The 15,109-nt window shown below is 40.6% G+C and overlaps 1 protein-coding gene and 1 long non-coding RNA gene across 3 annotated transcripts in view; one reads left to right on the forward strand and one right to left on the reverse strand.

Moving 5' to 3' along the window:
- Positions 1–12,608, forward strand: part of LOC119470943 — an 18,361-nt gene extending 5,753 nt beyond the window's left edge. Inside the window, exons 2-3 of the long non-coding RNA XR_005199923.1 lie at positions 4,228–4,409; positions 12,456–12,608. This is a non-coding gene — a long non-coding RNA (uncharacterized LOC119470943). The remainder of the gene's footprint in view (positions 1–4,227; positions 4,410–12,455) is intronic.
- Positions 1–15,109, reverse strand: part of CUNH7orf31 (chromosome unknown C7orf31 homolog) — a 57,053-nt gene that overhangs the window by 26,344 nt on the left and 15,600 nt on the right. For both annotated transcript variants that reach the window (XM_017527011.2, XM_017527010.2), the window contains exons 4-6: positions 6,330–6,401; positions 3,612–3,641; positions 1,748–1,929 (exon numbers count right to left, since the gene is read on the reverse strand). In XM_017527011.2, the coding sequence (XP_017382500.1) occupies positions 1,748–1,929; positions 3,612–3,641; positions 6,330–6,401 (284 nt within the window). The remainder of the gene's footprint in view (positions 1–1,747; positions 1,930–3,611; positions 3,642–6,329; positions 6,402–15,109) is intronic.

Genomic DNA, 15,109 nt, shown 5'->3' on the forward strand with positions numbered 1-15,109 from the left:
TGTAGGCCTGGCATGGTGGCTCACACCTGTAATCCCAGCACTTTGGGAGGCTGAGGTGGGCAGATCACAAGGTCAGGAGTTTGAGATCAGCCTGACCAACATGATGAAACCCCGTCTCTACCAAAAATACAAAAATTAGCCAGGTGTGGTGGCGCACACCTGTAATCCCAGCTACTCAGGAGGCTGAGGCAGGAGAATTGCTTGAACTCAGGAGGCGGAGGTTGCAGTGAGCCAAGATTGTGCCATTGTACTCCAGCCTGGGCAACAGAGCGAGATTCCATCTCTCAAAAAAAATAAAATAAAGAGTTGTTATGAATTCAATACACATTTATATGATTTCTTGCTAACTATATGTATTTCATATAATTTCAGAAATTACTGAATTCAGGATTGAGAAAAAGAAATACAGTGTTACTTTGACAATTTACCTAACAAAGTCATAAAAATTTTACTTGTTTAGGTCTCATATTTATCATTTCCTTTAGAACATTCATCGTTCTTTTGCATGGCACCATCTCTCCCCACTACTGCTATATAACTAAGCACAGTGCTCAACAGTAACAGTCACTATACTTGACACAGCTTTCACTGCCTTTTTCCAGTGCTGCCTGTTTTGAGAGGCAATGGGAAAGTTCAGCATGGTGCACATATACTGCAGTCATTATATGCTAGCAGGGTAAGAGAATAACTGCTAACGTTTATATCTGTTATTTGTTAAGTGGGAACTATTCATAGTATCCCCATTTTGCACATGGGAAAGCAGAATAGAGAAGTTCAGAAACTCTCCCATGGACCACAGGTGAGTAAGTAGCAGATCCAGAATTCTACTCGTGCAGTCTGACTCCAGGATCCATGCTTTTACACGTTCCACTATACTAGCTCTCAAAACATTACTGTCTGCCAATAAGACACTGAGGTTGAGGCTGATGATGGCAATATATTCTTGTTGCATTTTGATCCAAATATTCATGCATAAAGGAACTGTGTGACAGAACAATTCTTGAGTCTTTCCTACCTCACCTAAATGCACTCAACAAATATTTACCTTTGCCTACCATGTACCTTTTCCGTCCCTCTCTCGAGTGTTTTCACTCTTTCTTCAGAGGTGGTCTGTTTATACACATGTGAAGGTCTCCTCAGCAAAGACTGAGGTGTCTAGTGTGGGAGAGATTTGATGACTAATGTGTGGGATTACCGTCCTCTCTGATAAAACACATTCACAAAGACTCAAAGGTGTGCAGCTGGGAGAATGTGCTCCAGGGTGTTAAGAAGAACTGAACAAACTACTTCCATTGCTTTCTGCATCTTATTTCAATAACATCAATAAGATCTTTCCATTCTATCACTGCTGCTGTACCCACGTCCAGACTCTATGACTGAAACAAACACTATCTCTTGTGCTGATCACCTGGGCTAGGAGGAAATTTTCAAAAGCAAAACCCATGAGAGCAGGAAAGAAATAAAAATAGAAAATATTAGTGGAATAAAAGTCACCAAAGTTTTGGTTTCTGATTCTATCGTGGGAGGTTGTGTCGAGGGGAAAGTTCGGGAGCACCTGCAGAAAGTCTGATGGGATGGGTTGGTGGTGCTCCAGCTGATTATAAAGTCGAAGCTGAGAACAAGTTGCCTGATCTACTGAGTCACACGTTTGTGACTTGAGTCCTTTGTGTTTCTTGCTTTAATTTTATTATTGAAGAAAGCCCAATAATAAGAATTAATACAGTTCTGATTCCAAATGACATTTTACCTCTTGTCTTCAAAACTGTTGAATCATAAGCCTTGGTTGGCACGGTGGGAGGAAAGGGCTGCTGGGTGCGGGCTTTAATGCCGGTGTAGAGGTCCTCAGGCGACGTGAAGGTAGGGAACATGGCGCCACGACAGGTGTGTGTGTGGTAGGGGTGTTCAATTGGATATGGCAAGCAGGTCTCTCTGAGATTTATTGAGGAAACAAAACAAAATGAAAAGAACAGAAAGAAATATGATTGAAATAATTAATCACCAAATATTTATTGGGACACTTTTTTAAATGTCAGAAACTGTTCTAATCCTGGGGGACAGGACACTGAGCCAATGTCCCTGTGTTCATGGGTCTTGGAATGTGTACCATAAAATAGGACATTTTCTTAATTTTGCTAGATAAAACTAAATTTAATTTTAAAATAAATTATGCCCAATTCTTTATCAGTGAACAAGTTTCATAAATAGTATAAAAATATAAAGCAGAAAATAAATGAGTTTTGTGTTTTTAGAATGGTACAGGAAGAATTTCTAGTTGCTTTTAATTACTGTGTCTAATTTTAAGATGATCCCAGGAATTGTTTTGGGCATTCTGCTTCAGCAAAGTGATCTCTAACCGTCTTGTAATAAACTTTTCAACCCAGGCATCTGTTTCTTTAAGCAATAAATCAACAAAACAAGTACTGCTTCAAAACCAAAAAGCCAAAAACAGCCAGCACACTGAAGGAAAAAAATAAACATGATAAAGAGACCATAGGGATATAATTTTCCTGTCATTTGGAGAATTGGCAGAGGTTAAAAAAATTTTATTTTTTCTAGACAGTCTCAATGTGGGAGCTGTCTAAACTAGAAGAAAAGCAAAATTAGGAAGTCCATGGGATAGAGAAATGTTATTCATGTACCCTTGCTATGAAGCGATGAAAACAGCACTTTATCTCTGTGGCCCCAAATACATCACCCCCATCTAACCATAAGGAAAACATCAGTCAAAGTCCAATTTGGGGGCGTTCTACAAAATATCTGACCAATAATCCTAAAAATTGTCAAGGTCATTAAAACAAGGAAAGTCTGAGAAACTGTCACAGCCAAGAGGAACCTAAGGGGAGATGACTACCAAATGTAATGCGGTACTCTGGATGGGATCCTGGGACAGAAAAAGGACATGAGGGAGAAATTGAGGAAATCTGGATAAAGCATGGACTTGGGGTCATAGTAAGGCATCAGCAGTGGTTCATTAATTGTGACACATGTGCCATATTAATGTGAGATGCTAACAACAGGGGAAATTGCATGTGATGTTTATGGGAACTCTCCACACTATCTTCTCAATAATTCTATAAACCTAAAATCATACGAAAATAAAATATTTATTAAAAAAGATTTGCTGAAGATATAATGGGAGAGAAATCAAAGTAATGTTACATTAGACTTGCACCAGCCTTTCCTTCCCACTGTTAAAACATAGTTTTCAGGCCGGGCACTGTGGCTCATGCCTGTTATCCCAGTACTTTGGGAGGCTGAGGTGGGCGGATCACTTGAGCCCAGGGGTTTGAGACCAGCCTGGGCAACACAGCAATAACCAATCTCTACAAAAAAATTACAAAAATTAGCCAGGCATAGTGGCGCACATCTGTAGTCCCAGGTAGTTGACAGGTGAAGGTGGGAGGATCATCTGAACCCAGGGAAGTCAAGGCTGCAGTGAGCTGTGATCACGCCAGTGCACTCCAGCCTGGGTGACAAAGTGAGACTCCATCTCAAAAAAAAAAAAAAGTTTTCATGTAACATCTCACTTGTGTTCACACTTCTAAGACATAGGAAATGCCAATTTTTTTTTTCTTGGTTATAACAGAGAAGGAAAATTTATGTTTACTTACCCTACTGTTGAATTAGGCGGCTTGGGTATCCTAGAATAAAAACAGGAAACAAGTTCTATATTAAAGATTTTTAAAAGTTTATATTCCTATTAGAAATTCGATTAATGATATAGGCCAGGCATGGTGGCTCACGCATGCAATCCCAGCACTTTGGGAGGTCAAGGGGGGCAGATCGCTTGAACTCAGGCATTAGAGACCAGCCTGGCCAATATACCAAATACAAAAAAAAAAAAAATACAAGAAGTACCATAAATAAAAAAAAAAAAAAAAAAATTAGCTAGGTGTGGTGGTGCATGCCTATAATCCCAGCTACTCAGGATTACCTAGGAGGCGGAGATTGCAGTGAGCAGAGATCTTGCCACTGCACGCCAGCCTGGGCAACAGAGAAAGAGTCTGTCTCAAAAAAATAAAATAAAATAAAATAAATAAAGATATATTCCATTTCAAACTGTAGTGTCATTAAGATAATATTCTTGATTAACTTTCTGGATCCCTGAATACTGACATGACAGAGATATGTTGTTTCCATGTCTCGGTTGTCGGTGGATTAATTTTTCCTTCCATTTATTCTAACCTCAGTCATGCTCACCACTGCTTCTGCATTTTCCATTTGCAGTGAAGGTACAAGGGATGACCACTTCTAATGATAAGAGAGCTCTGGTTCTTTCTGACCTTTACTCTCATAATCAGGCAGTAGCCAAAGTACTCTGAGGAAACCTGACATTATACATGTGGTGCAATTCCATGGCCTAAAGTGACCTGAGTGTGGCCTGGCTGGAGAGGATACATAACTACCATGTGTGCTTTCTACCTTTGCTCAGGGTTGCTGATCTCTCATGATAGTAAATGTTGCCTAGTTGGCAGAGACAGGATAGAACAAAACTGACCAAGATCCTGGAAGCATGCCTTTTCTGAAGCAGTTCATTCCAAGGCTTTGCATTTACTAATTACTCCAAACCTTGCCAAGAAATAATCCTGTAGCCCTGCAAAAAAAAGTCGACTAAAACCGGTAATCATCCATCTACATTGGATTTCAACAATTCATTTCAGCCTGTGCAAATAAAAATTCTGGAAGATTTCAGGCATGAAAAATGAACAGAATGGTATCAGTTTGATAGTAAAAGTCAGTAAAATTGAATACACTGTTTAATTTTTTAGATGTTCCTCCATGCTAGCAGATATTCCCTAGAAAGTGGCAGGTAAGCCATATAAATTTACTATCCTGTAATGTATTATAAACACGTGATTCCCGTGAACTATAAAAGTTTATATCTTTTTAAATTTCTCCTCTAAATCTGTGGGAATGAAACTGAAAAAAGCATGTTCTGTCTTACATCGACATCACTGAGTGGGAGAGATGGTAGGGGCACAGGGAGCAGGGAAGTGATGAATATATGAATCCAAAGAATCTAGAGTTGTTATTAATAGATTGGCAACTATGTATAATACATTAAGCTAGTATCTAAAATTATTCTCATGTGACAAATTCTACTACAATATTGACAAGCATTTGCCTAAAATTGATTTGATTCAAAATGAAAAAAAAAGAAATTTAAAATATAACATTTTTAAAACTTCAAGATTTGAAAAGATAAAAGTAACAAATGCTGAGACACCTCTTCCTTGACTTAAATCAGTTCATTAATTTTACTGCCACCCATCACATCTGCTTTGCAAAATTCACCAAAAATCCCAGGATAAACCCAGACAACCACAAATTTTGCCTTTTTGGCGCCATCTAGTGGCTAACTTCTATATTAAATTTTTACCTATCAACAACTGGCACTTCTTAATAAAGAAGGGATTGTTTCATTATTACTTCAATGCTGCTGTATTTATTTTTTGAGACAGAGTTTCGCTCTTGTCACCCAGAATGGAGTGCAATGGCTCGATCTTGGCTCCCTGCAACCTCCGCCTCTTGGGTTCAAGTGATTCTCCTGCCTCAGCCTCCCGAGTAGCTGGGATTACAGGTGTCCACCACTATGCCTGGATAATTTTTGTTTTTTTAAAAGAGATGGGGTTTCACCATGTTGGCCAGGCTGCTCTTAAACTCCTGACCTCAGGTGATCCACCAGCCTCAGCCTCCCAAAGTGCTGGGATTACAGGCATGAGCCACTATGCCTGGCTGTGTTTTATTTTTCTCTAAAAATAAAAATGTATGCTTTTGTAATGTACATGAAAAACTCCTTAAAAGTATAAAAATACTACACTTGAAAAGAATACCTTTAAGTGATGAGTAAATTAACAAGTATGCCTCGTGTAAAAAAATACTTAGGAAGTAATTTTATTAAGAGTTATTTGTTGATGAGAATAAAAACCTATATACTAGTTAAATTCTTGTTGAAAATTTGTTGAGGGCCACCATGGCATTTTATATTGATATTTTAAGAAATGTAGCAGATTCTTACTGGATTGGGTAAGTAGGTCAAAGGCAGGGAAATGGACCAAGATAACCTTTAGGAATCCCTTTGAATTTTACTATTCATCAGCTCCTGTTTTTCCTCTTGATTTCTTTAAACACTAAAAACTACTGGTTTGTTATTTATTTGCTTTTGTTTGTTTGGTCTTGGTTTTTGGTATTAATTGTCTCTATTTTAAAAAAGGAGTAATTTGTTTCTCTAAAAGTCCCCATTTGGGGCTTTAAAAATGTCTCATATAACTCATTTCCACTTAAAATGTTATTTGATTCTATGTAAGAAAAAAAAACCTCAGACTTACAAAGAATCATTTCCATAGACATCACTTTTTTTGTTCTGGGTCAAATAATAAAATTGTTCAACAGGAAGCTTTCTGAAAAGAAAGAAAAGATTAAATTAAACATGTTTTAAAATTAACATAGTATAATGGTGAGAGTAAAAGACAAACAGATTAATAATATATCCATGTATATGTAGAAATTCAATATATGAAAAGATGTCATTTTATTTCATTCATTATTTTTATTTTATTTTATTTTATTTTTGAGACAGAGTTTCACTCATGTTACCCAGGCTGGAGTGCAATGGCGCGATATCGGCTCACCGCAGCCTCCGCCTCCTGGGTTCAGGCAATTCTCCTGCCTCAGCCTCCTGAGTAGCTGGGATTACAGGCACGTGCCACCATGCCCAGCTGATTTTTTTGTATTTTTAGTAGAGACGGAGTTTCACCATGTTGACCAGGATGGTCTCGATCTCTTGACCTCGTGATCCACCCGCCTCGGCCTCCCAAAGTGCTGGGATTACAGGCGTGAGCCACCGCGCCCGGCCCAGGATGTACTTTTTAACATAGAAAAAATTCAGGACTCAGGCCGGGCGTGGTGGCTCAAGCCTGTAATCCCAGCACTTTGGGAGGCCGAGGCGGGTGGATCACAAGGTCAAGAGATCGAGACCATCCTGGTCAATGTGGTGAAACCCCGTCTCTACTAAAAATACAAAAATTCAGCTGGGCATGGTGGCGCGTGCCTGTAGTCCCAGCTACTCAGGAGGCTGAGGCAGGAGAATTGCCTGAACCCAGGAGGCGGAGGTTGCGGTGAGCCGAGATCGCGCCATTGCACTCCAGCCTGGGTAACAAGAGTGAAACTCCGTCTCAAAAAAAAAAAAAGAAAAAAAGAAAAAATTCAGGACTCGGCATGGTGGCTCAGGTCTGTAATCCCAGCACTTTGGGAGGCTGAGGTGGGCGGATCACCTAAGGTCAGGTGTTCAAGACCAGCCTTGCCAACATGGTGAAACCCTGCCTCTACTAAAAAATACAAAAATTAGTCAAGCATGGTGGTGGGCAGCTGTAATCCCAGCTACTTGAAAGGCTGAGGCAGGAGAATCGCTTGAACCCTGGGAGGAGGAGGTTGCAGTGAGTCCAGATCGTGCCATTGCGCTTTCCAGCCTGGAGACAAAAGTGAGACTCTGTCTCAAAAAAAAAAAAGAAAAAATTCAGTATTCATTTGAAAAATAATCCATCTCTATTTACAGTATTCAGAAAGATAATTTCAGATGGACTTAAAAATCTAAAGAATTTGGGGAAAAATCTATATAAAAATTGAAAGAAAATGTATAGGAGTATGTTTTTGTCTTTGGTGGTAGGAAGGACCTTCAAAACAATAATTTTCTTTTAAAAGTCAAAAGCCTGAAAGAAAATTTGATCATAAAATTTAATTATAAGGCTGGGCACGATGGCTCATGCCTGTAATCTTAGCACTGTGGGAGGCCGAGGTGGGCAGATCACTTGAGGCCAGGAGTTGAAGACCAGCCTAGCCAAGATGGTGAAACCCCACCTTTACTAAAAATAGAAAAAATTTGCTGGGCATGGTGGCACCTGTCTGTAATCCTAGCTACTCGGGAGGCTGAGGCATGAGAATCACTTGAACCTGGGAAGCAGATGTTGCAGTGAGCTGAGATTATGCCACTGCACTCCAACCTGGGCAACAGAATGAAACTCCGTCTCAAAAAAAAAAAATTTAAAAAAATTAAAAATAAAACATGAAAATACCCAAATTTAATTATAAGACAAAGACATCATAAAAGTTCAAATAAAATAAAAATTAGAAGAAATACTTGCAAATATAAATAAAGATAACACATAAAGAATTGTTTTCAGAACACAGAGAATCAACAAGAATCTATAAGATACAAACGATAAAAATGGGCAAAGAATAAACATAGAAAAGGAAATGTGAATGGCCTTACATAAAAGAGAAGAAAAGTACTCAACGCAATAAGCAGAGAAATGCATTCTCATAACCACGATACCCTTCAGACTCATTAGATGGGCAACAGTTACACATTTTCATAACATAGATGGCCGAGAGTGTGAGGAAATGAATACTTTTAGTCACTACCATGAGACTAATATACATCATTTGGGCCACATGCACTAAGATTTAAAAAAAAAAAAAATTCCTATACTGTAACTCACTTAGGATTTGCCTATTTATTTATTTATTTATTTACAGACAGTGTCTTGCTCATTCGCCCAGGCTGGAGTGCAATGGCACAATCTAAGCTCACTGCAACCTCTGCCTCCTAGGTTCAAGCGATTCTCCTGCCGCAGGCTCCTGAATAGCTGGGATTACAGGCACCCGCTATCATGCCTGGCTAATTTTTGTATTTTTGTAGAGATGAGATTTCACCATGTTGACCAGGCTGGTCTCAAACTCCTGACTGCAGGTGATCTGCCTGCCTCAGTCTGCCAAAGTGCTGGGATTACGGTGTGAGCCACCACGCCCAGCTAATTTTTTGCATTTTAGTAGAGACGGGTTAGCCAGGATGGTCTCAATCTCCTGACCTCGTGATCTGCCTGCCTCAGCCTCCCAAAGTGCTGGGATTACAGGCACGCACCACCATGCCCAGCTAATGTTTTGTATTTTTAGTAGAGACGGGGTTTCACCATGTTGACCAGGATGGTCTCAATGTCTTAACCTCGTGATCCACCCGCCTCCGCCTCCCAAAGTGCTGGGATTACAGGCTTCAGCCACCGCACCCGGCCAACACCGTACATTTTTTTTTTTTTTTTTGAAAACGGAGTTTCACTCATGTTACCCAGGCTGGAGTGCAATGGCGCGATCTAGGCTCACCGCAACCTCCGCCTCCTGGGTTCAGGCAATTCTCCTGCCTCAGCCTCCTGAGTAGCTGGGATTACAGGCACGCACCACCATGCCCAGCTAATGTTTTGTATTTTTAGTAGAGACGGGGTTTCACCATGTTGACCAGGATGGTCTCAATGTCTTAACCTCGTGATCCACCCGCCTCCGCCTCCCAAAGTGCTGGGATTACAGGCTTCAGCCACCGCACCCGGCCAACACCGTACATTTTTTTTTTTTTTTTTGAGACGGAGTTTCACTCATGTTACCCAGGCTGGAGTGCAATGGCGCGATCTAGGCTCACCGCAACCTCCGCCTCCTGGGTTCAGGCAATTCTCCTGCCTCAGCCTCCTGAGTAGCTGGGATTACAGGCACGCACCACCATGCCCAGCTAATGTTTTGTATTTTTAGTAGAGACGGGGTTTCACCATGTTGACCAGGATGGTCTCAATGTCTTAACCTCGTGATCCACCCGCCTCCGCCTCCCAAAGTGCTGGGATTACAGGCTTCAGCCACCGCGCCCGGCCAACACCGTACATTTTCAATGGGTGCATGTGTGATAGTGTAAGTGCATAACAGAAGGCATAGAAGGAGACACCAAAGTGGTGACAGTGGTTCCTTCTAGGAAGGAGAGTCAGACTGTGGGGTAATGGTCAAATCAAAATGAACCTCATCTGTAACCTTTTTTTTTTCTTTTTTTTGAGACAGAGTTTTGGTCTGTTGCCAGGCGCCAGACTGGAGTGCGGTGGCGCGAGCTCGGCTCACAGCAACCTCCGCCTCCTAGGTTCAAGCAATGCTCTTGCCTCAGCATCCCAAGTAGCTGGAACTACAGGCACGCGCCACCACGCCCAGCTAGTTTTTGTATTTTTTAGTAGAGGTGGGGTTTCACCATGTTGGCCAGGATGGTCTTGATCTCTTGATCTCGTGATCCGCCTGCCTCGGCCTCTCAAAGTGCTGGGATTACAAGCGTGAGCCACTGCGCCTGGCATCTGTAACCTTTTTATGTATGCTGTGCTCACCTGTGACTTGTGGCTGCCCAATATCTTTTGAACATGGAATCTATCTATCTATCTCTCTCTATATATATATGGAGTCTCGTTCTGTCGTCCAGGCTGGAGTCCAGTGGAGCAATCTCGGCTCATTGTAACCTCTGCCTCCCAGGTTCAAACAATCCTCCCGCCTCAGCCTCATGAGCAGCTGGGATTACAAGTGCCCACCACCATGCCCGGCTAATTTTTTTGTATTTTTGGTAAAGACGGGGTTTCACCATGTTGGCCAGGTTGGTCTAGAACTCCTGACCTCAGGTGATTCACCCGCCTAGGCCTCCCAGAGTGCTGAGATTACTGCTGTAGGCCACTGCGCCTCACCCCAGCCTACATTTTTATAGTGCGTGTACTGTGAATCTCATCTACCCAATGTGGATTCCAAGAAACTTGCTTTTTCCAGCCTCCAAATAGCCCTGGAGTGTGAGGTTTATTTGTACCTCACAGGAATGCTCACCTGGAGAACCCCAGCATTGTGGATGTTCTCAATAATCAGGTAGACATAATGACTAGCTCTATGCATGTCAGGTTTTTCCCAGTCACCCGGTCCTTGTTCAGTGACTTCGTAACGAAGTGATCATGGCAGCAGCACAGAAATGATCACATATGTATTCAGCGACATGAGCTTCCCTGACTAAGACTCATCTGTCTATTGGCACATTTGAGTTTGCCAGCAGAATTGGTCAATCCTAAGCACTTGATAGGGTGACCTATCCCTGGATGCACTAGTCAGCCATCTGGTGATAGGATGATTACATCAAACCCCTTCCATCACACTTCTTCAAAATAGGGATTTCCCTTCCCTTTTCACCATGCTTCTGCCAGTAACATCAACAGTAAACTTACTAAATGTCTCATTCGTTGCCATGCCATTTTAAACATTACTTTTGACTAAGGAACTCAATTTACTACAAAAGACATTGAGCAATGGTTGCTTGAATTAAAATGATTCACCATATTTATAGAATGTTATATTTTCTCATATTTAATGGAGCATTAGAATGGCCTACTGAATATTCAATTATGGCTGAGTGTTGTCCTAAAGAGTGTGGGACATGCCCTGAACCAGTGACCAATAAATAGGTTCCCCCTTAGCCAGAATGCATAGTCTGAAAACCAAAGGGTGGAAGTGGGAGTGGTGCTTCTTACTGTTATACTTATGGTTCCACTTGAGAAAATGTTACTCCCTCCCCAGCCAACTTGAGCTTTGGTGGTTTAGAGGTCAAGGGAGAAGCGCTTCCAACAGGGGATAAAACAATGGACCCAATTGCATTGGAAGCTGAACTGATGATGATGTGGTAATTTTGGGCTAGGATGACTGATCCTGAATATCAAGGGTCAGAGGATATTATACAATGATGGGGGAAAGGAATATTTCTGGAACCTGGGGAACCTTTTAACACCTAGTATTGTCTTCAGTAGCATGAAGTTAATGAAATACTATAGCAGCGTTATACAGGCAGAACCACAAAGAGCTAAGATCTCTCAAAACATAATTTTGCATTGTTCTATCAAGTAGTGTACTCCCACCAGCTCAGATATTGGCTGAGGGCAAGGGAACTTGGAACATGTAGTGGAGGAAGGAAATTATTATTATTATTTATAAAAGCATTTTTTAATTTCAATAGTTTTTGGGGAACAGGTGGTGTTTTGTTACATGAGTAACTTCTATAGTGGTGATTTCTGAGATTTTGGTGTAATAATCACCCAAGCAGTGTACACTGTACCCAGTGTGTAGTCTTTTATCCTTCACCCCTTTCCGACCCTTTTTCCCTGAGTCCCCAGAGTCCATTGTATCATTCTTAAGCCTTTGCATCCTCATAGCTTGGCTCCAACTTATAGGTGAGAACATATAATATCTGGTTTTCCATTCCTGAGTTACTTCACGTAGAATAATGGTTTCCAACTCCATCCAGGTTGCTGTGAATGCCATTATTTCATTTCTTTTTATGGCTGAGTCATGGTATATCTATGCCACATTTGCTCCATCCACTCGTTGGCTGATGGGCACTTGGGCTGGTTCCATATTTTTGCAGTTGCATATTATGCTGCTATAAACGTGTGTACAAATGTCTTTTTCATATAATGACTTCTTTTCTGGGGGAAGGAAATTATAACACCAATGATAGCCTCATGACCAGGTGCAGGAATGAGACTACAGTCACTTCTCATATTTTCTGCCTTGCTGTGTCTTACATATTTTTATATATTTTCTTTTTTTCTCTCCATTTTCCTTATTATTTCATATAGGATACATTGGTGATGGTTAACTTCATTAAAGAGCATAGGTACAGAATATTGGGACAAGATTACAACTGAACTAGACAGGAGCGAGTGCTTGGAGTTGGATGCAGCAAAGTTGGAAACTGCTTTCTTTGGGTCTCTGCTTTTGGGGAGGTAAGTGTATTTTCTTTTTTTTTTTTTTTTTNCTTTCAGGGATGCCAGTGATTTGTAGATTTGGCCTCTTCACATAATCCTATATTTCTCAGGGGTTTTGTCATTCTTTTTCATTCCTTTTTCTTTTCTTTTCTTTCTTTTCTTTTTTTTTTTAAACAAAGATGGGGTTTCACCATGATGGCCAGGCTGGTCTTGAACTCCTGACCTCAGGTGATCCACCCACCTCAGCCTCCCAAAGTGCTAGGATTACAGGCATGAGCCACTGTGCCCGGCCATTTATTTTCATTTGAATGAAAATTGTTGCAATTTCTTACACTGTAGCAATGGTTCTCCAACTTTGCTGCATGTTGGAATTACCTGAAGTAGTTTGTTAAAATGCAGATTCTGTTTCAGTAAATCTGGGGTGGAGGCTGAGATGTAGCACTCACCATTTCCTAGGTGACGCTGATGCTGCTGGCCCAGGAACCTCGTGTCAAATAGAAAAGCATGTCATTGTTGCTGCTGTTGTTGAGAGTGACAGTCCAATGGCACTCATGACCATCATCTTTACAACACCCTCTCTACATTTTGCTAGTTTCCCACATTTGGAACACGCCATTTTCCAGCCTTCCTAGCAGCCAGGGTGCAAATGTGCCCTAAGTTCTGCTAGACTTTGATTTGACTGTGAGGAGCCTGAGAACACCAGCTTCATGAGGGGCATGCAAACTGCCAGTAAGGTGGCAGTAGAGGTGTCCAGTTAAGAAGCACTTCCTCCCTGACAAGGCCAGTCCTGGGAGTGAGTCTGGCCACTATTCCTGGATGCTGAGCAATGAGCCTGTTTCTCTAGGCACCCCACAGTTTTATGAGCTAATCTGACATCCTCTCATAATCCTGTTCTTAAACTAGCCATGGGGGATTCTGTTTGCAACACAAAAATCCTAACACATACAAATAACTGCGTACTTAAAATTTAAGTTTAAAAAGAACAAAAGTAGTTTTATGGAACAAATGAACTTTAAAAAAAGCAAATAATTTAAATGAGATGTTTTATAAAGCACTTAGCACAATGTGTGGCATATAGAAGTACTTGATAAATGCTGTTGTTTTAAAAGAGATTGTTTAATTATTTTTATGGAAATGACACGTCCTCATGAAAGTTTGAGTAATTACAGAAAAATATACCCAAATACCACCTTGTAGAACATGATTCTAGATATCTTTGCCTAAAAATAGATGTAAGAAAGTAATAATAATGAGATGGATGGCTGTAATCAGAACTAAAATTGCAAGAATAGGATCACAGTTAATGATATTTTTAAAATAAAATGAAAAAAACTAATTTTATTAGTATTTAATAAATGAAAAAGAAAAAGTAAAACCAAAGGAATTCCTGAAACAGAGATAAATACCTTTTTACTACACAGACCTTTCCGGTCTATAGAAAATTAAGGGGTATGCCAAATATAATTGGCATTCTAAGTGGAACAAGTATTTTCTCTCTCCCTGTCCCATTCTGTAAGAGATCACGCACAAATCTCATTGTGAAGAAGATTGCCCTTAAGAAACAAGTCTTGTCAGGCTCGGTGGCTCTCACCTGTAATACCAGCACTTTGAGAGGCCAAGGCAGGTGGATCACGAGGTCAAAAGATCGAGACCATCCTGGCCAAATGGTGAAACCCTGTCTCTACTAAAAATGCAAAAATCAGCTGGGTATGGTAGGCACACGACGGTAGTCCCAGCTACTCAGGAGGCTGAGGCAGGATAATCACTTGAACCCGGGAGGTGGAGGTTGCAGTGAGCCTAGACAGTGCTACTGCATTCTAGCCTGGTGACAGAGAAAGACTCCATCTCAAAAAAAAAAAAAATCTTTGGCTTTCTTTTTACACACTGTAAATCTGTATGAATACTTCCAATTCTTATAAAATATTGCACACTTTTTAATATTTAAATTTTGGGAGGGCAACAGCTGTAAACTTTATATAGAGCTATCTCCCCAGTCTCTAGAACGATGCTTCCTATATTTAAATTACTGAGCAGATAAATGAATAAACAGATGCATAAACAAAATGAACAGATGAAAAGAACTTGGGTGTTAGAGTCAATAAATCTGGACCCAAACCCCTATTCTACAACTTTATAATTGTCTGACCCAAGAAAAGGTACTGAATCTCTTGGGTTGGTTTATTCATTGTAAAACAAGAATGGCAATATCTGCTTCACGAAGACCTTACAGTTCCATGAGAGTGTGGGCTTAAAAAAATCTGTTGAGTGAATGAATGAATGTGAGGTTCTCACTATCCATAATGTGTGTTGATGTCTGAATCTAATTGGCCTGTGACTAACAGGCCTTTTTATTTATCTGGTTTTTACTGCTTTTCTGCAGCTTTGATAAGGTCATTGGTGGCACATGTCCCTGCTGTTAATGTTTCTCTCTCTAGCTGTGGCTTGTCTTTCCTAATTTATTTCTTTTACCTGCTTTAGAACAAAAAACCAGTTAACTAGAGTGTTCATAAACCAGATAATCAGTA

Source organism: Cebus imitator, unplaced genomic scaffold (genome assembly GCF_001604975.1).
Source record: "Cebus imitator isolate Cc_AM_T3 unplaced genomic scaffold, Cebus_imitator-1.0 Scaffold45, whole genome shotgun sequence".
Taxonomy (NCBI): Eukaryota; Metazoa; Chordata; class Mammalia; order Primates; family Cebidae; genus Cebus; species Cebus imitator.